The sequence below is a fragment of the Protopterus annectens genome, chromosome 14.part0, assembly GCF_019279795.1.
Source record: "Protopterus annectens isolate FY-2018-M chromosome 14.part0, PAN1.0, whole genome shotgun sequence".
In the NCBI taxonomy this organism is placed as follows: Eukaryota; Metazoa; Chordata; order Ceratodontiformes; family Protopteridae; genus Protopterus; species Protopterus annectens.
In genome coordinates this window covers 1,143,706,140-1,143,729,124 of record NC_056748.1, presented here as the reverse complement: position 1 = coordinate 1,143,729,124, position 22,985 = coordinate 1,143,706,140, and the positions used below count along the sequence as shown (strand labels likewise).

Sequence of the window (22,985 nt, the reverse complement as noted above, 5' to 3'; positions counted from 1 at the left end):
ACAGGCAGTCATAAAGACGGCCATGGAGGTGGTCTGTACCTCGTCAGCAGCCCAGCAATGAGGCATTCCAGTAAGGCCCGAACCCTATCACAGGTGGCTAGCATTAACATGTACATCACTGTAGTGATTTCTATGCCTTCGCTGTTCAGGTACCTGGTACCAACCACAACAGTACAATGCCCGCTGTTATCAGCTTATGACCACTAAGCTCACATCTTCAGTTCTGGCCTTTCTGGTGCTGTGCAAGTCTCCCTCTGCAGAGTGGCAAAAAGTAAACTTAACAGTAGATGTTCTAAAAAACCACCAAGTTATATGGGTCTTGCCCCAGTGACTGCATAACTTTCAAAGCTTAAGTCTTAGGGTTGCCACCTTTTCAAATGCCCAAAGTGGGACATTTTTGGCACAAATGTCAGATTTTACAGGCCAAAACATACCATTGGCCAGTACAAAGGACAGAACTTCACTTTTTTTCCTAAATAAAAGCTTATTCTTGTAGCATTTTAGTTGCTTATTCTATTTCTTATAGCAAGGTGTTTCAGGTATAGCATAACTGTTTTATGCAACTATTACATAAAATATAGGAAATAATTCTGTCCTAAAATCTCAGGACATTTGCCATTTTTACAATTTTTTGCAGGACACAATTGCACAAAGTGGGGCAGGTGGTAACCCTATTAAGTTTGCCTTCCACAAGCTCTGTCCAGAGATTGACAGGAGCTCCAATATAAGGAGAGTTAAGCATGCCAAATTAGTCATAGCCTTTTTGCCAAGAAAAAGGAGGCAAGAGCTCAGAAAGGACAATGTTAGGAAAGAAAACCAACATCAAACTATAGAGACAAGGCTCACAGGTAAAATACTAGGCTATCAGTCTGCAGACAATTACAAACTTAGCCAATAATCAGAGGTCATAATCAAACCCTATACCTTGTGTCAGTGAGGTAAAGACTTCAACCATTATACCAACCAAGCAGACTTACCTGGGCAATATGAAACGAAAACAGCCAAAATAAGGGGGCTGGAGGGGAGCCTATTACATCTACTATCTGTCTGGTAAGCTTGCTTACACAGTTGTACTCTGTTCACATTTATATCACTGTTGCAGTATCCTCAACTATATGGGTCAATTACTATAGCCTAGAAACTAAGAAGGGAGGAGAAAAATAAACTAAGCATCCAGGACCCCATGAAAAATGGTCATAACAAAGCCACTTCTGAACCTGGAAAATCAATCCAGTTTGTGCTGCTTTGTAATGTACAGTAGACCAGGCTGCTGCTTCCAGAATACTTCTAAAATTCACCTCTTTCCAGAAAGCCATGAAGAAGACAAAGCCTTTGTGGAAATGGCCCTACCCTGTATGGAAGTGGCTTATTACGGCAAGTATAAGAAAAGGAAACAATATCAGACAATAGTCTGGAAAGAGTCTGCTTTGATACTGGTTGTCCTTTCTTCTTACCTTCATACAAGATAAAACAGCTGATCAGTTTTCCTGAAGGTCTGAGTTTTGTCTAGGTAGTATCTGAGCCATTTGTGGACATCCAGGGTGTGAGGAATCTTTTCTCACTTGTTCTTGGGAGGTTGGCATAATGGTTAAGATGTTTACCTTACAAACACAAGGTGCAGGGCTTGCTTCTCACATGGGATAATTAGCTAGGCTTAAAATGGTCCACAAGGGGAGTTAGCCTACTAATCTATGAACCTATAAGAAAGGTGAAAGGGAGATAGTCAATCAAGCTCAAGGAAAACTCAGGCCACTTTAGACATAAAAGGATTAGTTCTCAAAGAAAACCTGTCCTTGTGAAAAATGTGGTAGAGTTGACTCACCATAAGGGCTTGTGACTCAGACACTTTCCTAGCAGCAGTCAGAGTAATAAGAAAAACAGTCTTTAATGTTAAGAACCTCAATTCAGATTGATTAGCTGGTTCAAAATGGAAGCATAAGTTCATCAAGCACAAGCTAAGATCCCAAGGAGAAACCACTTGTTTCCTAGGTGGGTGGATATGCAACACCCCTTTCAAAAACAGTTTACCTTGATAATGGTTAGAAAGGGGGGGATCTAAGGAAAGAAAAGCAGAAATGGTCTACAAATAAACTTTAATAGAGGAATAAGAAAGGCCAAAGGACTGAGAGGCTTGGGTAATTGACAGAGCAGCAGGGAAGGGATGGGTGCGCCCCATCCAAGGCGAGAGGTACTTGCTGATATACTCCCTAAGGAGTGGTGTGATACAGAGAGGGGAGTTGCCATCGGACTTGACCAATGAGGGTGTGATATGGGTAAAAGGAGTTGATAGGTCATAAAAAATCCCCTCTGGATGGAAGCAAAGACAAGATGAGCTCCAAGAACACTACCAGGATCCACTATTACCCCCAGCAAAAAAAAAAAAAAAAAAAAAAGAGTAAGTTCAGAATGATTGGAGAGTAGCTGGTAGGCCTTGCATGGACATTGGGTACTGGGGCTGAGCTGGTAAAAATAAGGTCCAAAGAGGGCAAAATAAAAAAGAAAGACCACAGGACAGTAACTGTCACAAATAACCAAGAACCAGTGGCAGCTGGGGCAGAAGAGGTTCCTGGTTCTTGGACTGGCACCAACTAAAAAATATTTTCCTCTTGCACATAAATGATTTTTTCCAGCAGTTCTTTTCACTTTCTTTAGTACCTACTGCACTTTGTCAGAATTCTGACACTGTTTAAGACTGTTTTCTACCAACCAGGCAGTCAGCTGAATAGTTGTCAGCTGAGGTACATCAAATAACCCCTATTCTTGTTTGAGCTTGAGCAAATCCAGTCCGTGGGGAAGTGTATGGTATTACCCTGAGCCAGAAGGAAAAGAAAGGAGAACTCCTGCTTTCTGGGCCAAAAGGGAATCACCATAACAATTCTGGAGCGTCCTTCTGGATCTTCAGAAGAACTCTGGATATAGGCTTACAGTTACATACTAGGCTAGCTGCCCTTGTGGCCATTTTAAGCTTAGCCAATTTCCTTTTTTGTGCTTGAAATAACCTTCCCATTTGGTTATAGACTGGCCTTACCTATCCCATGGTCGATAATTACAGATGAAAAGAACTTGGATCACACCACAGATAATTTGAGTGGTCCCATGCATGGGATACAGCATTTAGGAGTTGCATCTGTCCTATAGTAGTCTGTTTCCTATCGACAGATCTAAGCTGCACTTGGAAATGGATAGGGATGAACTCTTATGTGGATGGAGAGTCCATTCCATAGCAGCGGTATCCTCTGCAAAATATACATGTCCCTCCAAACTGTTCTACTGATGTTGCGGAAGAGGTTTAGATCCCTAGACAAGAGTACTTCTGATGTTATCTGACTTGCTGATGTGCAGTTAATCCATTACTAATGGGTTGGAGGATGCCTTCTATGCCAGCCACAGGTCACCCATTAGCAGTATAGTGACAGAGCTTTGAGTTAGTCCATGTTTAGGCCTTGTACCATTTTAGTAAGGTATTTCTGTGGGCATTCCATTTGCTGCACATGTCTAGACAAAGGGGGCATTATATTCAATGAAATATATCATTGGAAAGAGTGAAATTGCATACACGAGCACTCCTGGCCGTGGTAATGAGAAGGCATCTGCCTTCCAGTCATGTTTGCAAGGAGGCCCGGAGAAGAATTTCTTTAGTTGTCTGTTCTGATAGGAGGCAAATAGATCTACTTGAAGCTTTCCCCACAAATACATCCATTCTTGGAAAACTCCAAGGTAAAGTTTCTATTTGTGAGGGTCTGTTCTGGTCCGGCCTAGTTTATCTGCAATCACATTTTGATTTGATGAAATGTATGAAGACTGAAGAGTCAAACTGGGATTAAGTTGCTATCTCTTAGGCTCATAGGAAGTATGTGAAGAGGGTACAATCTGGTACCCCCATGTTTCTGTACCATATCACTGTGAACCAGAGGAGATTTAAGGTTTTTAAGGTATTGAACACTGCCAGCATCTATGTGATTCTGTCTGTCATGAGGGTTCCACAGACCCTGCACTTTCAACCCTTTGAAAACTGCTCCCCACTCCACTCCTGGTCAGATGCATTTATAGTGACAGAATGGAGAATATGAGACTTGAACTCACCAGAGTTTCTCCCATCTTACAACTCCCAAAACAGGGATCTGAAAATATAAGGGGCAAAGAAGCTGAGTCCAGATGGACCCTAGTTACCACTGGTGGTGGAAGAAGAGTTTTTTTTTTTTTTTTTTTTTTTTACTACCACTGGATTTTTGTCTTGTGCAGCCTGGCCAGAGGAAGCATCACAATCCATGATGCCATGTACCCCAAAATCCTGAAAAATGCCCTTGCTGAAATTTGACTTTGAATGGAGAAACTCAGGAAAAAAACCTGTTGAAACATCTCTATCTGGAGGACAAAAGACTCTACAGTAGAATCTAACAGTCATCCCAGGAATACAATTTATTTATTTACATTTATTTACTAGGAAAGTATGACCAGATAATGGAAGAAGTTTTCACTGGAAGCCCAGAAAGAAAAGCTCAACAAATAAAAAGCAGACAATACATACACAAAGGTGTAGAGTATCATATTACAATATTTTATACCTAAATACATTTATATACACACACACATACCCATATATATATATATATATATATATATATATATATATATATATATACACACACACACACACACACAGACTGATACACAAGTACCATCAATACAGCAAGATATATACAATGTCATTCAGTAACAGAACATTCTGTGAGAAAGGATAAAAGAACATTTTTGTAAGATGATTTGAAAACCCAGACTGAATAGGAGATGCTGAACATTTGCTGGAGACCATTGACAGCTGGAAAAAAAAATTGCAAAGACACGACAATCATCCAAATATGGAAGATGTGAATGCCTTGAAATCTATTACTGGAGCCAGACACTTTATAAATACTCCTGGAGCTGTGTAAAGTCCAAAGGGTAATACAGAGAATTGATAATGTAATCTAGACACAGATCATCTATTTAAAAAAAAAAAAAAAAAAAAAAAAAAAATCTGAATAACTTGGCAGTGGGAATGTGATGAAAAGCATCATTTTCATCTAGCTTTAACAAGAAAGCCACAGAAGGGAGCAGATCTAAATGGGAATGAAGGGAAAGCACTGTGAACTTTGAAATCTTGACAAAAAGACATAGAAAGGAAAGGTCCAGCACAGACCCCCATGATACTTATCTCTTAGGTACCAGAAGGATGCTTGAATAAAAGCTTTTGCATGTACTCTTGAAAGAGCTGAATAACTTCTTCAGCAGGTTTGATGTGGATAACAAAATGGTGACAAGCAAACTCCCTGTGAGTAAGGATGAAGCAGTGTTGCACCTAAACACAATAGATGTCCTAAGAACCTTGAGAAGTATCAACCCAAGAAAAGCAGCTGGCCTTGATAACATTATGGGCAGGGTACTGAAGGACTGTGTATCAGAACTGGCATCGGTTCTCATGGACATTTTTCAAAACTTTGCTACAACTAGCCAGTGTACCAAGGGGCTTTAAGAAGATGACCATCATTCCGTTACCCAAGAAACCACAGCCAGTAAGTCTAGACCAGTTGCTCTGAGACAGTGATGAAGTGTTTTGAAAGGCTGATTAAAAACCACATAACCTCAAGCATACCAGCAACTTTGGACATACTGCAGTTTGCATGTAGGCCGAACTGGGTCTATATTATAAAACCGAAAACCCGTTTGAGCGAATACTACAACAGCGACACATATAGCCCGAACCGCAAATATGCCGAACCCCCTAAACCGCGAAATTTAAAATCTCGAATCGTCATAGTCGGCCAACCCCACTGTGCGCTACATACTACCTACCCAAACATAATAAATAAACCACATAAATACACTAACCAAACCCTACTTTTAACCCTACACTAAACCTTACATACATTACTGTCTATGCTCTTACCTTAACCCACACCCTAACCCTAAGGTCCGTAACTATCGCACACTTACCCTATGGAGATATACCCAAACAAAACAAATAATCCACACACATAGACTTAACAAAATCCTACTTCTAACCCTACACTAAACCTTACATACATTACCTATCTATGCACTTACCTTAACCCGCACCCTAACCCTAAGATCCGTAACTATCGCACACTTACCTTACGGAGCTATACCACAGACGGGCCAACCATGACAATTCCACATTTCGAATTTTGCAGTTTTGGAGGTTCGCCGTTTCCGTAGTTCACGCAATACGTGTCGCTCTTTTCCGATTCACTCAAACGGATCTTCGGAGTTCTAATATAGACCAAGCTGAACTACTGCACAGCAGATGACATATCAAAAGCACTCCATGAAACCTTGACTGACTTGGAAGGCAAGAACTGCTATGCCAGAATGCTATTTATTGACTTCAGTTCTGCCTTTAATACTGTCATCCTCAGAATCTAGTAAAGAAGGGTATCAACACCTTATTATGCAAATGGATCCTAAGTTTCCTCATGGACAGGCCTCAAAAGGTTTTTGTGGGCAACAGTCCTGGAAGCATAACTCTGAACACAGGGGTGCCGCAGGGATGTGTCTTGAGTCTTTTATTACTCACCTTGCTGACACATGACTGCATGGCCAGACAGGAGTCCAATAAAATCATCAAATTTGCAGATGACACCACAATCACAGGTCTATTCAGAAACAGCCAACAGAAATGAGATGGATCATCTGATAGGCTGGGGCAATAGCAACAACTTAGCACTGAATGTCAGCAAAACCAAAGAACAAACCGTGGACTTCAGAAGGTGTCAGGAAGAACATAAACCTCTAGAAATAAAAGGGATGTCAGTGGAGAAGGTCAACATAATGAAATTTCTGGAAATACACATCTCAAAGGACTAACTTTATTTATTCCAGTTTGATGACCGGGGAGGTCCACTGGGCCTGGGGACCCAGTTTTCAGTGGAGGCCCGAGGAGAAAAGCTCCACAATACAAAGTTTAAGTACATGATTAAATTACAAGAAAATTACAAGATTAATTACAAAGAAAATTACATGATTAGTTACAAAGAAAAATTCATGATTGGTTGCAAAGAAAGTTAGGGTTACAAACAACAGGTAGCATTCTAAAGAAAAGAAAAATAAAATATTTACAATTTAGTTCACAGGGCTTAAGGAGGTTATTTTAGTGGAGGCTTGGGGAGAAAAGCTAGACATTAAAGTTTATTTACAGAATACTTACAGTGGAGGCTCGGTGAGAAAGCTCCACAATACAAAGTTTTATTACATGATTAATAACAAAGGAAGTTAGAGACTGCAAGCAACAAGTAGCATTCAAAGGAGTGAGAAAATAAATAAGCAGTTTAGCTTCAGGAGAGTGAAAACAGGCATATAGAATCATGGCTAAAATTGCTGTTGTTTACAGAAATAATCATTAATTTAAAGTGAGGTTAGGGAGGCAAGAAGGTTAACCTGGGGTAAACGGAGGGGAGAGCATGAGAGGAATGGGTGGAAGAGTACAGTTGCATTTCCTATTTAGATAGAGGTAAGAATGAAGTTGAGTTTTGAAGTTAAGGTTGTCACAGGTCCTCAGTGTGGAGGGCAGAGCATTCCATTTTTTGGCTAGAGAATAAGATAGCAGAAGCTGGCCAGCAGGGCGCTTGGGTTTATGAATGATGATCAAGTTTTGGTGGGTAGATCTAAGGGGTCTGGGGGGGGTTATAAGGTTGCAGAATATTGGATAGTGCAGGACACTTAGTAGGTTGGAACAGTAATTTGTGTGCAGTGGTGATTTGGTGGAGGTTAAGTAGATTGGGGAGTTCAAGCCAGTTTAGAGAGTGAAGGGAGGTGCAGTGGTGAGAGGAGGATTTTGCATTTGTGGCGAATTTGGCAATTTTATTATAACATACTTGCAGTTTGGAGGTGAGAGAGGAAGATAAATTAGTGAGCAGAGGAGCGCCATACAGTAGAGAGGGGAGTAGGTAGGTGGCGGCGAGAGTTAGTCTGGTGGAAGGAGAGAGGAAGTGATTGTTTCTGTAAAGAAGGCCTAGTTTTATGTGGGTTTTCTTGATATTTAGCTAGATGTGATTATTAAATTTTAGGTGTTCATCAATGGTTACACCAAGAAGTTTGGCTGAAGGTACGGCCTCGATAATGGAGTTAAGACTGGTGATATGGAGTAAGTTTTTGTCGACAGGGAGGGATTTTGAGGGAGAGAATAGAAGGATCTTTGTTTTGTTGGCATTTAGTGAGAGGAGATTTTGGAGCATCCAATTTTCAGTAGTGGAGAAAGCAGTTTGAGTTAGAAATTGGAGATCTTTTAGGTTAGAGGCATGACAGATCAGAGTGGAATCATCATCATATTGCACAATTTTGGTGTTAGGTATGGCTTTGTTGAAGTTGTTAATAATGATGTTGAAAAGCAATGGGCCAAGGATTGAACCTTGGGGTACTCCAGTGAGGGTTGGGAGGAAAGTAGAGGTGGCCTGGCCCCATTTCACGGCTTGGGATCTATCAGAAAGGTAGCTGGAGAACCAGGAAAGAGTTTTATTGGAGATGTTGAGGTTAGACAGATGATTTAATAGGTGACAATGGGAGATGGTATCGAAGGCTTTAGATAAGTCTAGCAGAACAGAGGATACGATATTGCCACAGTCACGAGCAGAATTGACAGACTGTAAGAAGGAGAGAAGGGCGGAGTTGGTACTGTGTCCAGGACGGAAGCCATGTTGGGTAGGGCAGAGTAGTTGGTGTTTGGTACGGAATGGCAGGAGTTGTAAGTGGATACATTTTTCAAGAAATTTGGAGATTGGGGAGAGGATGGCTATGGGGTGGAAATTGGAGGTGTTAAAATTTTTGCCACCCTTGTGAAGTGGAAGTATAAAAGCAGAACGCCATAGTTTGGGTACATAGGATTCAAGTAGTGATCTATTGATCAGGATGCTGATAGAAAGAGCAATACTGTCAGAGGCTATTTTTAGGAAGGTGGAAGGAATGCTGTCAGGGGCATTGGAGCAAGTTTGAGTTTAGTGAGAAGTCTCTATTAGTTTGGTGGAGATGGATTTGAGTTCAAAAGTGGAGGGGAGGAGGGAGAGGAGGATTGAGCAGTAGGAGGTGGAGGGTTATTGTTGGTAATGGTCTTGGTTAGCTCAGCAATAGAAGAGGTAAAGAAGGTATTGAACATTATTGCAATTTCAAGTTCAGATTTGTTGGAGTCTGGGCAAGGGTTATTTTTGTACCAGGTTTGAGGAGAGAATTAATAGAGTTCCAGAACTGTTTGGGGTTTTTTGTGTGATTTGCTTGTAGTTTGATGTAGTAAGACTTTTTGTCTTTAATAACTTGTTTTTTGGCTTGGTTTCTCAGCTGTTTGTATTTGAGTAATATTTCTGGTTGTTTAAGTTGGAGGTAAGCTTTCCAGGTTTTATCTCTTTGTAGCATAATTTTTTTGGTGTCTTTGGTGAGCCATGGGGTGGTATTTGCTTTAACTCTTTTTGTTCTTATAGGTGCTAGGGAGTTAAGGACAGTTATGAAAGTAGAGTTGAAGTAGTCAACGGCTGCATCTAACGGAAGAGTTTTTAAGGGGTTCCAGTTAGTTAGCTTAAGGGAGTCAGAGAAAGTAGAAGGGTTAAAGTTAGAGAGGTTGCGGGTTTGAATGTAGTGGTGGGAGTGTGGGGAAATGGGTGTAGTCCGATGGATGAAGGTATGGAGTTGATCTCCTAATGGGTCAGGAATGACACCAGATTTTAGGACTTTGTTAGGGTGGGATACTAGCATCCAGTCTAGTATAGAGCCTGGGGGGTTGTTTTTGTTAGGTCTAGAAATAGAGTTTGTAAGTTGAGTAAAGTTAAATAGATTGATTGATATGGTGGGGTTATGGTGAATAATTTTGTTCCAGTCTATATTTACATCTCCCATGATGTAGGTTTCTAGCTTAATGCTGGAGGAGGTCCAGGAGAGGATGTCTTCCAAGATGTTTGTGTTGTTACCAGGGGGAATATAGAGGGACATGACACAGATGCTTTTATGGTTGTTCAGTTTTAGTAGGCCAGTTACAAGTTCAGCATTACTGAAAGAAGGAATGGGGTTAGGATATGGAGTGATGGACACGTGGTTGGAGTAGATTAAGGTTACACCTCCACCTCTTCGATTTTGGTGGTCAGAACGGAGAGATAGAATTCCTGAGTCGCTTATATGAGGTTTTAGCCAGGTTTCGGAGATGGCTACAATGTCAGGAGAATTGTGATTGAGCCAGGCATTTAAGTGGGTTAATTTATTATTCATGCTTTGGGCATTGATGGTGAGGAATTTGAGGTATTTATTGGTGGATTTGTTGTAGTTGTTAGGGGGAGTTTGAAGGAGCGAATGTAGGTCCTGGATTGGGGTGAATGTCACTGGCTAAGCAAAGGTGCATGATAAGGGGAATACGTTCATATGGTTTATGATTAGATAGAGGTGGCTGGTAGAGAATAGGTTTAGGTTTGCATTGTTTAGTAAAGTTTGAGAAAAGTTTTACTTTTAAGAGGTGGATATGAAGGGAGGGGATTAAGGAGGCTAAGATGTTAAGATGTTGTGAAAATGTTCTGAGTGGGAGGGGATGGGAGGTAGTGGAGATGGGTGTAGATGGATATTGGTGTAGGAGGTGAAATGACAGAGAGGTAGAAGAAGAAGGAAGAGGATAGATGTTGAGGTGAGGATGTGAGCAGGAGGAGTGAACATGGTAGAAGAAGTGTATTAGAAGTGAAGTAAAAGGGAGGAAAATAAGAAAGTTAGGTGGGAGGGGAGTGGTAGTGAGGGGTGGGTAGGATTGAGTGTGGAGGAACAGTGTTAGAGGATTGGTTGAATGAGGAGGGAGGGGAGATAGAGGGTAGGCTGGTGAAGAAGGAGGGGAGTTTGGGGATTGGCTGGTGGAGAGGGAGGGGTTAAAGGAGGTGAATAAATGGAGGAGTGCAGGGGTGGGTGGAAATTGGGGGCAGGGTAGGGGAGCGAAATGAGCCCGCAGGGCGAACGGAGCAGAATAGAGCAGCAGAGTGAGAGAGACCAGCTGAAAAAGTATCAGCCACTACTGTTCACAGTAAAGGTAAGTAGGTTATTTGGTAGAAAACAGTGTAAAGTATTACCTTTGTGTAAGAACAAAGAAAAAACACACATATATATATATATATATATATACATACATATATATATATATATATACATACATATATATATATATATATATATATATATATATATATATATGGGGAGCTTTGTCCCTTCGTTAGTTTAAGGTCAGGGAGGGGGGTTAAATCAGGGTTCAGGGTATAGAGTGTGTGGAATGAGATTTGGGAGGCTTTGTTAAGTAACAGGCAGATAGAGGTAATGTTGGACATGGGTGTTAAAAAAAATGATACAAGCTATAGGATGAAAAAGTACTGCCACCTAGAGGAGAAAGGAAGGATAGCAGTTAGGAAAAGGAATAAGATAGGAAAGGCTATTTAGATAAGTCTCATTTAGAAAGAAACTCCCTAGATTTCAGGGACTAGAAATCAGGGAGTACAGGTGGGAGAGGGGGTAGTGGTCTGCGGTAGGCTGCTGATTCACACCCACAGAAGGACAACCTAACAAAAGTAGGTATTCTTAGATAAAAGAGTCTAGTGCAAGGCTACATACATTCAAATGAAAATATTTATGGGAGTCCGCACTGAAGTTCTTTTCCTTGAATGGCCCAGACTAGCAGGTAGCAATATCCAGGAAAAATCGACAGAGGTTATGCGGGAGGAAGTTCTTAAATTCCAGAGGCTGGGAGGGACCTTCAGGAGTGGAGTACTGGGGAAGAGAGTAAAAACATATGAGTTTAGGTGATGAAAAATAAGAGAAGATAAGCAGGTAGAGTAGAAGGAGGTAGTGGAGGTAAGTGAGAGTGGTCAGCAGAGGAGGAGTTGAAAGATGTAACTTGAAATATGAAAGATAAATAGAGGGAGAGTTGGAGTATAGAGGAAGAATGGGAACTTTGTAGGAAAATTTTATTGTCTAGGCATTTGCTGCTATACATGGCACTGCTAACCAATGCATCTCAGTGGGCTGCTCTGCGGTAACTTGCCTGATTTGCAGCAGAGAAAAAAGCTTGAAAACTGACTCAAATGTCCTCTAGCCAACAACCAACCACACTTTCAGCTCTCTAAGCTGCTTCCCAACTCAGAGAGACCAGGTAAACACTTTCTGCCACAAGATGGATGATCCTGGAATTTTTTAAGCACAACAAAAGCAACTCTCAAGTGCAGATTAAACAACAAACGGCTACAAACTGTGTCCCTGGGTAATTTGTCATTCTGCAAGATGACTTGAAGACAAACAGAACTAGAAAAGCCAACAGATAGAGAAAAGACTATTTTTGCCACAAAATTAAATAAATGCTTCAAAAATGCTCAAATACTGTAGTGTTCACCATATAAAGCAAGCAAGTGCAATAACTCAAGCCCCACTATAACACCACAGGGATACTGATTGGGGCCCCCCATCACCTAGGAATGTGTATATCTGCCTGATCAGGAATACTAATTTCACTGATTTTACACAGTTCATACGAGGGCAACGTAGATAGTCAATGTCCATATTAAATGTGTAATTCTAACCATCTGTTCTTACCTGTACTCTGATAACAGAAATCCAAAAGAGTGTAATATGCACTGTGCAATCTATATGTTGTTCTATTTATATTTTTATGACTTGATTTTTTGTAATGTCAAACTACTTTTTACGAAAATATTTTTCGGTATGTATGTTTTTGCTCTAGAAACAAAGTAATGCAATTTCATTCAGCAACACTGTGGTGCAGATTGAATGACAATAAAGTTCACTTTGACTATGATGTGGCAGGAAGGTACTGGTACTACTACTGCTAGTACAAACATTTGGTGCAGGATGGGATAGAACATGGAAACCTGGTTCATAGGAAAGAAGGAATCCCCTGGGAGAGGGAGGGATTCCCACACAAGTGTATCCCTGCTGAATTACATTTAATATCCATTTGCCTGCCACAATCTGGTACCACAAATGAAGATGAAGTCTCCGAGAGATGTAGAGGTTGCCAGGGTGGGAGGCTGAGCTGGAAATCAGCCATGCTGATTGGGAGGACTATCCTTAGTTTTTAGAGGCATCTCTTTTCTTTTTGGAGCAGCCGGCAATTGCCATTGCTTTTTAAACTCCTGTTCAACGGCTCATTGTTGCTTAAATTGCTCATTGAAAAGGGACCCGAGCAGGAAGTGAAATGTTTATTTCCTCTAAAAAAGGAGGGCTGACATTTCGGAGTCACCCCTTGAATCAACTTTCTCCTTTCACCATATATTTTGAGCAGGTCAGCTGCAGAAGAGCCAAAACAGAACTTCCTTGTATAAGGGAGGCTTTAACATTTCAGTTTTAACATCTTCAGGAAGATTAAGAGAAAAAAGTTAAGCCAATCTTATTACTGACCCAGGAGGAGGAGCTCTGCAGGAAGGGTCACAGCAGCATCAGAGGCACACTTTAAACCATGCTTAGTAACATTTGAAGGAGCTGTTAAAGAGGCATTCAAATAATGTCCTGCCACAGAAAAAGGAAGGGTAAATATAAACTGTTGTATGTTCTCAAAAGAGAAAAGTAAAAACTTAAAAAAAAAAAAAAACGTTTTGTCCTCAACTTGTCAAAATATTTCCCAACTTTGTCAGAGGGAATGTGGTTAGCAGCAGTAAACTATTTAGCAGAATCAGTTTGACAGAGCAGTTCCTGCTGGATCTGTCTTAGGGTTGTAAAACAATAACTTATAAGTCTGAGTTATCCCTGTATAGCCCCATCAGATTTTGTGGGGGTAGAAGGTTGACAGTCAGGATAACTAAAGCAAGCAAAACCTGAGGAACTACTGCAGATTTTGGTGTATTCAACTGTAAAGAAATCTTAATACATTTTTTGTATAACAGGAATTTCATTCCGCTCCCACTGAAAAACCTCTTTCATCTCAGTTAAAGTCTCATAAAAGGATACATACTCAAGAGGGAAATCCGAAACCAAACTTTCTCCAGAATAAGGATGATCAGATTGAGAGGAAATTCTTGAAGTACAACCATCCTATTGAAATGCCTGGTCTTCTGACTGAAAACAAAAGTCAGAGAGAGAGACAGGAATCCTCTCCTTTCTTGCTTGAAAAAGTAGTAGGAAAGGAAAAGGCAGTAATGAGCTGCTTAGCAAAGCCCAGCAAATCTTCCCAGTCTATATAAACAGCAGGATAAGGTAAGACTTTCTCGCTATGTTCACTCTTCCTGGAAAATAACTGACCCTTAACAGGCATCCACATCCCAGATTCAGGTTTCCTATCTCAAATGAATGAAGAACCTTAACCTGCCTCTTCTCTGAGACTGACAACAGCGCTTCTCTGTTGCCCACCAAGGACATCCCTACAGCTACAGAGGACTTTGCAATCTCCTGGTCCTTTAGCAATTGCCCGTCCAACACCAAGTGAACTAGAAGAAAAAGATGAGCAGCTTGAGGAACTAAGAGTGAAACAGCATTGTCACCCACTATCAGATAAGGCAAAACAGGAGCCGGCCTGACATCCAATGACTCCCAAACAACTTTCATCTTCTTATGGAAAGTGGAAGGTAAAGCCACAGAAATTGGTAACTACTCCATATGTTTGGTGGGAATAAGACCTCAAAGGCAGATAGTGGAGCCTGGATGAGTCAGTAAAAGGTAAAGTAAAGAACAATTGGTACTGCAATAATTAAACTACTGATAGTCCTGCACAAGCACAGTATCCTGCAACGGATTCCCTTCACAAGCTCGAAGTTTCCAAACTTCAAACTGCAAATTGTCAAGACCATAAGATCAAAGTTTTGAAAGTCTGAACGTTTTGACTGGAGATCACCGTACAGCCTGAGACGTGACATTTACCATTCTCCTCGCTATAGTGTGATCTTGGAGTTGGCACATTTACTTAGCAGGGGGTGGAAATATAGAAAAAAATGCTGGTTTTATTTTTTTTTTATTACATCTTCAAAGTTTCAAAACTTTGATCTTATGGTCTCGTATAGGAAAATTCTGCCAAAAAGGATTTTTTTGCTAACACAAAAAGCTCACATAAACATTTATACACAAACTCTCTTAGAAATTAATGACAACCCACCCAAAAAATTCAGTCTCCTAGCAAACATTTTAGTCAAAAGAACATTCTCCTCAAAAAAATGTTAGCAAAAGGTTTTCCCAAACAGGGGTCTTTATCTGCCCAGCTATAAAAGATTGCTAGTGAAACAATTCCTTGAAGACTGTCGAAGGAATGCACTTAATTGGCAAAAAGCTGACTAATTTGGTACTCTAAATATCCTTCTATTGGAGTGCCCCTCAAGCTCCCGATAGTTAAGAGCACGTGGAAAACACCCTTAAGCTTTAAAGGTTGGTTGGTCATTGCGGCAAGACTCAAATAACTTAGACTACTGAAACCGTAATCTAAATGTTGAACATCAGCTACCTAAACCAGCAAGCCCAGCCCCTACAGAATGGCAAGACTTTGTCAGACATTCGTTCTCATCCACCCCCACCAGACTCCATTTCCCATGTCACTATTCGAAAATGTTTTAGCTGAGTCGCAGTCAGAGCTTTATTGCTTTAAGCCATAGCACCAGAGTGCCTCACCTTTTTTTTTTTCCTAGTAGATGACGGCTTTTATAGAGAGAAGGCAGACAGCGGTCAATTACATTTTAGGATTCATTATTGAATCATCATGTCCATGGCATAACATTCAGTTTTGGTCACATAACACTATTTTATGCATACAAGTTATCACTGATAATATGTATTTGGAATGGTGGCATTCTAAGCACTTTCTTGCTTAGTTTAATATTTTGACTAGATCTATAACCTTTTTTTGTTGTTATTAATGTTATTGTATTTCAAGAGAGACCCAAGGTGGCCTTTATAATGATTAGGGGAAATCTAACCAGGAGACTAAATCATCTATGGTCTTTATCATTAAGTGTTGCAGTATCTTTATCATCCACCTGACATACCAGTAACTCAGGCAAACTGGATCTTGGTTTAATGTTTCATCCAAAAGATGACCCTCTTCCACCACTTGCCCTCTCTGAAAATATAAAGGCAAGGAACTCTGAATCTGAATGACAGACTTGGTGGCACTGACCTAATCAAAGTAAACTAACTATGAATTTGCAAAATGGGTTGACAGTCTTAGGTACATAACAAAATGGTGTTCAAATAATAAAATGAACATCTGCATTAAACATATTTATTCACTACACATTAAGCACTTTCATCCCTAACACTCAGGACTTCATCAGAATAACTTCTTTCAATAAACAGAGTTTAAAATACTTCAATCAATAACCAATTAATTGAATAATTAACTACGTAAATTATTAGTAAAAAAAAACACACTTCCTAAACATGTAAAGTATTTTAAACAATACAAACCAAAAAATATAAAATACACAATATACAACACATATTAATTAAATATTGACTCAAAAATATAAAATTCAAAGTACAATAAAATTACATAGATACACTTGGATCATAATTTAGCAGCCTTCATTTTTAAAACGGTCTATATTGAAATATGGTCTTTTAAATCTGGAAGTAAGGTGGTGCCTAGCCTGATTTGCCAGACAAGCTCCTTATATTCTATTCTGGCCTCCCATTGCCCACCTCTAATATCAAGAAGTACTCTTTCCAATATACCAAACTCAAATCTGGTAAGACCACAACAAACCCCAGTGTGTTTATAAAGGGTGTTGGATGCAGTTTCCATTCTAATATCATACATATATCTGCTGATGGGGTCACCAGTTTCACGTTCCTGTAGATTTCCCAACTTACTTTACATCCTGACCCATTAACCACTTCAGCATAAATATCCAAAAGCAGGCTTCTAGGGTATACCCCTCTCCAAGAACATCCCACACAATGTGTCTCTAAATGAGTCTTCTTTAGAAACCATTCTTGCTGCATGAATAAACTGAACCTTCACCAAGTTCTTTTTACAGTATCATGGCTGGCAACTTCTAAAATGTAAATAATAGATAGAAAATGTGCTCTTTCTATAAATGGATGAAACAAAATGGCCCTCCTCAACTGTGACATTTTTAGCCAGAAATTATACAGTTCCAATGGAAAGTTGGTGTATAAATCTTAAAACACTGGCTGTCCCTGCAATATACTCAGTAAATTGATCCTTGACCCTTTAGCTGTCCAGCCATATAATAAAAATATCATCCAAAAATCTACAGTAAAAGCTCCATCACTGCTGGTAAGGAGACATTAATATGTATGACTTTTCCCAGGTAAGTATAACAGAGATGGCAAAAGTGGGGGCACAAGCTGCCCCCTACTGCCAACTCCCTTAACTTGCCTATAAAATTTGCCTTCAAAGAATAAAAGGTTGCTCCATAAGACAAAATCCATTAAGTCCATTATAAGTCTCAATTCCTTAGGATCCTAGGAGATTACTAGGTTATCGACCAGGAGGTCATTTCAAGACTAGCTATTTCATCCCAATAAAATACCATAGAAATGTTAGGTAATGCCCAAGATTGCATTTAGTAATGGCTACCCATTTTGGGGAGGGTTGTGGGTGCTATCCTCGGTAAGAATTTACTGTGTCCAATCTACTCGTCCAGATTCCTCTTGAACAGTGTCATAGTTTCACATAAATAGGTAGCCTTTTCCAAAGATGCGGCAGTTACTGGGAGATAAATCTGTCCCTCCAACATGTTGTATTTAAGTTGCAGGCCATATTTAGGTCTCTGAAATGGGTAGCCCTAGTCCTGTTTGATTTACGGATATGTAGCAAGTTTATAAGGTTTGGGTCTGTGACTGCTCTGTAAATCAGGCATAAGTCTCCCCTAAGAAGTCTATACAACACACAGTATACTGACAGGGACTTTAGTCAGTCTATGTAAGGCATGTGCTGGAGTCCCTTGATCTTCTTTGTTAGAAACCTCGGAGATCTCTCCAATTGCTGCAGGTGCTTTGTACGGTAAATGCCGAACAAGGCATTATACTCTATTATGGACTGGATTAGTGTCGAATACAGAGGGGGTTATAACCTCTTTTGCTCTCGAAGTGATGACTTTACTAATCGAGTGTGCTACATAGAAAGCCTTCCTTACTACAGTAGACACATGGTGGTCGAAGTCAAGTTCGCAGTCAAACTGTGATCCTACGTCCCTTACCACTTCGGGGGATATTGTTGTTGATTTGACAGTGTGAAGGGATGTTTGTGCCGAAGGGAATGATGATTTATTTCTTTGCAATCAGTTTGAGACAGTGACTAAGACACCAGTCGCTGGTCTGTGCAAGACCCTCCTGGAGTAAATGGACATCATTTGGGGATTCAAAAACTGTACCCAGTTTGCAGTAGTCTGCAAACCTGGTCAGCCATAACCCCTTAGTTTTGACCTGAACATCTGTGAAGTATACTGGATATAGAAAGTTCACACACCCCTGTTAAAATGCCAGGTTTTTGTGATATAAAAAAATGAGACCACAACAAATCATTTCAAAACTTTTCCCACCTTAAAATGTGACCTATAACCTGTACAATTCAATTGAAAAACAAACAAATCTGTTAGGGGAAAAATATAAAAAACGTACAATAAGCTGGTTGCATAAGTGTGCACACCCTTAAACTAATACTTTGTTGAAGCACCTTTTGATTTAATTAAACCATTCAGTCTTCTTGGGTAGGAGTCAATCAGCATTTTAACAGGGGTGTGTAAACTTTTTATATCCACTGTTTATGCCAAACAGTAGGGGGCCCATCAGTGACCCCTGTGACACCCCGCTGGTAACAGGTCTGCTGACTGATGTGGAGTTACCCACTTTGATAGTGTGTGCCTGGTTTGTGAGCCAGTTGGCAACCCATCTTACAATGAAGGGATTTACATTCAGTTTGCTACGTTTATCGGCAATGCTAGAGTATGGGATTGTGTCAAAAGCCTTTGCCAAGCCGAGGTATACTGTGTGCACAGATCTGCCCTCATCAATGTCCCTGGTCACATTTTCCAAAAAATCCACCATATTTAACTGGCAGGATTTGCCCCTGACGAAGCCGAATTGAGTAGGATCCAGGGTTTGGAGGTCACCTATGTCTTTATTTAAGAGCTCCATAATGATACATTCCATGGCCTTACACATGAGACTGGTCAGGCTTATGGGTCTGTAATTCCCTGGGTCTGTTACTAGGTCACCTCTGTGGAGGGGAATTAATTGTTGCTGTTCCCCACTCCGCAGGAACAAAGCCTGTTGTTAGACTATGATTGAAGAGGGTACTTAATGGTGATGCTAGTTGATATTTTAGCCCATTTAGAAGACAGCCTGGGATGCCATCTGGTCCCATACAGGCTGTGTTTTTTTGCCTTGGACAAGGCCTTGATGACCTGTTCTTCAGATATGTAGGGTGAGGGAAAAGTTTGGGGGAAGGTTTGTGATAGGTTTGGATGGGATAAGGGAGTGAAATTTTCGCCAACCTATCCACTAGCAGATTTGCTACCTGTGTGTGTGCGTGTGTGTGTGTGTGTGTGTGTGTGTGTGTGTGTGTGTGTGTGTGAGATACCGTTGGTCACTAGTTCTGCACATGCTTAGGTCCTACCTTTTATGCTACGTACGTAGCTGTAAAAGGCTTAATGGTTATCCCTGGCCGTGATTGCCAAGTTTTTCTCAAAAAAGCTCTTAAGAGGATTTGACAAGTTGTCTTACTTGCCTGTTGAGGCTGAGGAAGGTGTTTTTCCATTGTTGGGGTCTCACCTTTTTTTCTTGGACAGCAACTTTTTGTGTTTATTGTAAAGTTTGTTGATGTTGGATGCCCACCATGGAGGCTTGTTTTTACTTGGGGTTCTGGTTTTGATTCTTTCTGGTACAGCTTAGTCTATACACTTATTGAAGTGATTGTACAGGGCTTTAATGTAAGCTTTGGTGTAGTTACCACTTCCATCTGAGGGATTACCAATGATTGGCCTTACCATCCAATCACTGGTAATCTACAAGGGTCTCATAAAAAAATCTAATCCCACATCATGTGGAATACAAATGAAAAGATGATTCAACATCAACTGTTAAAAAAACTGGCCTGTTTACAACACAAGTCAAGGGTTAATATAAAAAAATCCCATGAATCTTTAAGGACATCGGGATGTCCACTCAATATATATATCCCATGAATCTTTAAGGACATCGGGATGTCCACTCAATATATATTTCAATTTCCTATCAATGTACATGGCCAACAGATAAGTTTTAGATCCTTGTGCTGTAACGATAAGTCTGTATGGGAGTCTTTGTGTGTTTTACGGATTCCAAATAGTGCTGGAATCAATGGGTGCTTATTGGTTAAAAAAAATCAAAGATATCTAGAGTAATCCGTCCTTGAGTGATGCTACTATATATTTAGATTCATCGTGTGACATGTCTCAGAAAATTGAGCACTGTTTGTGGGATGTTCTCAAAGAGGGGATACCCTAGAAGCCTGCATTCAAAATATTTATGCCAAGGTGGTTAATGGTAGGGATGTAAAATATGATCCCCTACTTGGGAAATGTATAAGGAACGTGAAACAGGTGACCCCACCAGCAGATATATTTAATTACAATACAGTGATAATAGTTCATTGATTAAGAACATTAGAAATAATTGTTCTATTTTTAAGATAGATGAGGACATCTTAACAGTTGGAAGTACCACAGTTTACAAGATTGATAAAAATATAAAAAGAATTCTGGAGAACAATAAGTTAAGTGATCACCAGTGGAAGGATGGGGAAACTCGCAAGTGGAATTGCAAGGTGTGGGAGATGTAGTTAGTGTCAATATATTACTAACAGAAAAAAAACCTTAGTTCTAAAGAATTTTTGTAATCCTAGAATTAATTGTGTAAAGGACAATTGTGAGAGAAATGGCCTAGTTTTCATGACAGTCTGTACTAAATACCAGTCATTTTATGTTGGTAAAACCAAAAGGAAACTGATGAAAAGGATGTATGATATTAGAAGGGAAACTGCAAACAATGCCCTTTACAAATCACTCTAGGGTTTGTTGTGGTTTTACCAGATTTGAGTTTGGTATATTGGAAACAGTACTCCCCGACATTACAGGTGGGCAATGGGAGGCCAGAAAAGAATATAAGGAGCTTGTCTGGCAAATTAGGATAGACGCCACCTCACCTCCAGGTTTAAAATGTTTCAATATACCCAGTTTTAAAAATGAGGGCTGATAAATTATGAACTAGGTGTATCTATGTAGTTTTATTGTACTTTGGATTTTACATATTTTGAGTTACTATTTTGCCTACATATATGCACTGATTTAATTACTGTGTGTTGTATACTGTGCATTTTATATTTTCTGGTTTGTATTGTTTAAACTGCTTTAGATTTTTAGGAAGTGTATTTTTAATAATACTAATTTAGGTAGTCAATTATTCAATTGATTACTGATTGAAGTATTTAAATTCAAGGTTTGTTGAAAGAAACTCACGGTTTGCTGAAAGAAGTTATACTAATGAAGTCCTGAGTGTTAGAGATGAAAGCACTTAATGTGTGATGAATAAATAAGTTTGATTCAGACGTTCATTTTGTTCTTTGAACACCATGTCGTTATATAGCTGAGACTACGTGAACCCATTTTGCAGATTCTTGGTTGGACTGAAGGGGTTGCATGGTTTACACACCTTGTTGGTTTGGTTTAAACAAATAACTATATAAAACTACTTACCTAGGGAAAGTACAGTCTAGACCCGGCAGAGACTCGTACTCTCCAAAGGAAGCAAGGCCAACATGATCCATGCTGTGAGCACCGCATATGCAACATTCAAGTTTCAATAGTGTATTCAGTACTGCGTGATTTAATTTAGTTTTCTCTTTATCAACATTCCTCCACTTCTTCATCTCTTCAGCTGCTTCGGTTTTAACAAACTCCCCAACACTAGCAGCTGGCCCGTTCCCAGTCCTGAAGCGCTGTTCACCAGCTTTAGCCAGAATGCTTTCATACAACTGACGTACAGGCAAACATTCATCAAAGCTTATAATTTTTCCTGAACTTGAATAAGAGACTGGTGGGTAAGGTGGGTGCCCTTTAGTCTCTATGGCTTGGTTCTCCTCAGACATGGCTTCTGCATCCAGGAGTCCATAACGACAAGCTAACTGAAAGACTGGATTCTCTTTGGAAGGGCCATGAATCCAATTAGCTCCAATTTCTACAAGTCCTTTCCCTAAATGAAAAAAAGAAAAAAAAGGCATTTTCACAAGCCACTGTATAATCTTGATATATAGTCATTGCTAATAAATCCCTAAATCAGTGATGGCGAACCTATGACATGCATGTCAAAGGTGACACAACCAGCATTCACCAACATCCAAGTTACCAAAGAAACTGAATGAGCAAAAATACAAGAAATATGTGACCCTGTACTTATCTATTAAAACTCATCAACAAAAAAGTCATTATTTGATGTTAATCTAATCAAATGCAACTGTTCCATATTTTTTCACTTCAATTCATAATTACTATTAAAAGTCGGGTAATTTTTTGGTGCACTATTTTAGCTCAATCATCAGTATGCATATTGTTTTCTCTATTGTAAGTCACTGACTTTTCTTTTACTTTTATAATGCATAGCAGCACATGATTGGACTGTATTTTTTTTTAAATAAATTAGTATGTAAAGAATTGTTTCTCTTTTGTTCGTCGGGGGAGTGGTGACATGCCAGCAGAGTCAAAATAGGCATTTTCCAAATTTTTGACACACCAAGACAAAAAAAGTTCGCCATCACTGTCCTAAATTATAAAAGATTATTGTAAAAGATGACAAAGTTTGTTGCATGTCTTTGATTAAGTAGTCTCTAAATAACGTCAACAAGTTACTCATCGACCACTCCTACCTGAAGGGCTGCCACACCATGGCAGCTCTTCACATTACACAAACATCTCCTTACCTGTGGTCATAACACAAACTGTACAAATGTATCAAAAGATAAAAGTGCACTTCATTGATGGCCACAGAGTACATCA

General features: G+C 39.8%; 1 protein-coding gene across 4 annotated transcripts in view; it reads right to left on the bottom strand.

The window, feature by feature from the left end:
- The window catches only part of LOC122789462 (peroxisomal N(1)-acetyl-spermine/spermidine oxidase-like), a 553,705-nt gene that overhangs the window by 367,456 nt on the left and 163,264 nt on the right, over positions 1-22,985 (bottom strand). For all 4 annotated transcript variants that reach the window (XM_044056941.1, XM_044056942.1, XM_044056943.1 and 1 more), the window contains exon 3: positions 21,690-22,185. In XM_044056941.1, coding sequence (XP_043912876.1) covers positions 21,690-22,185 — 496 coding nt within the window. The remainder of the gene's footprint in view (positions 1-21,689; positions 22,186-22,985) is intronic.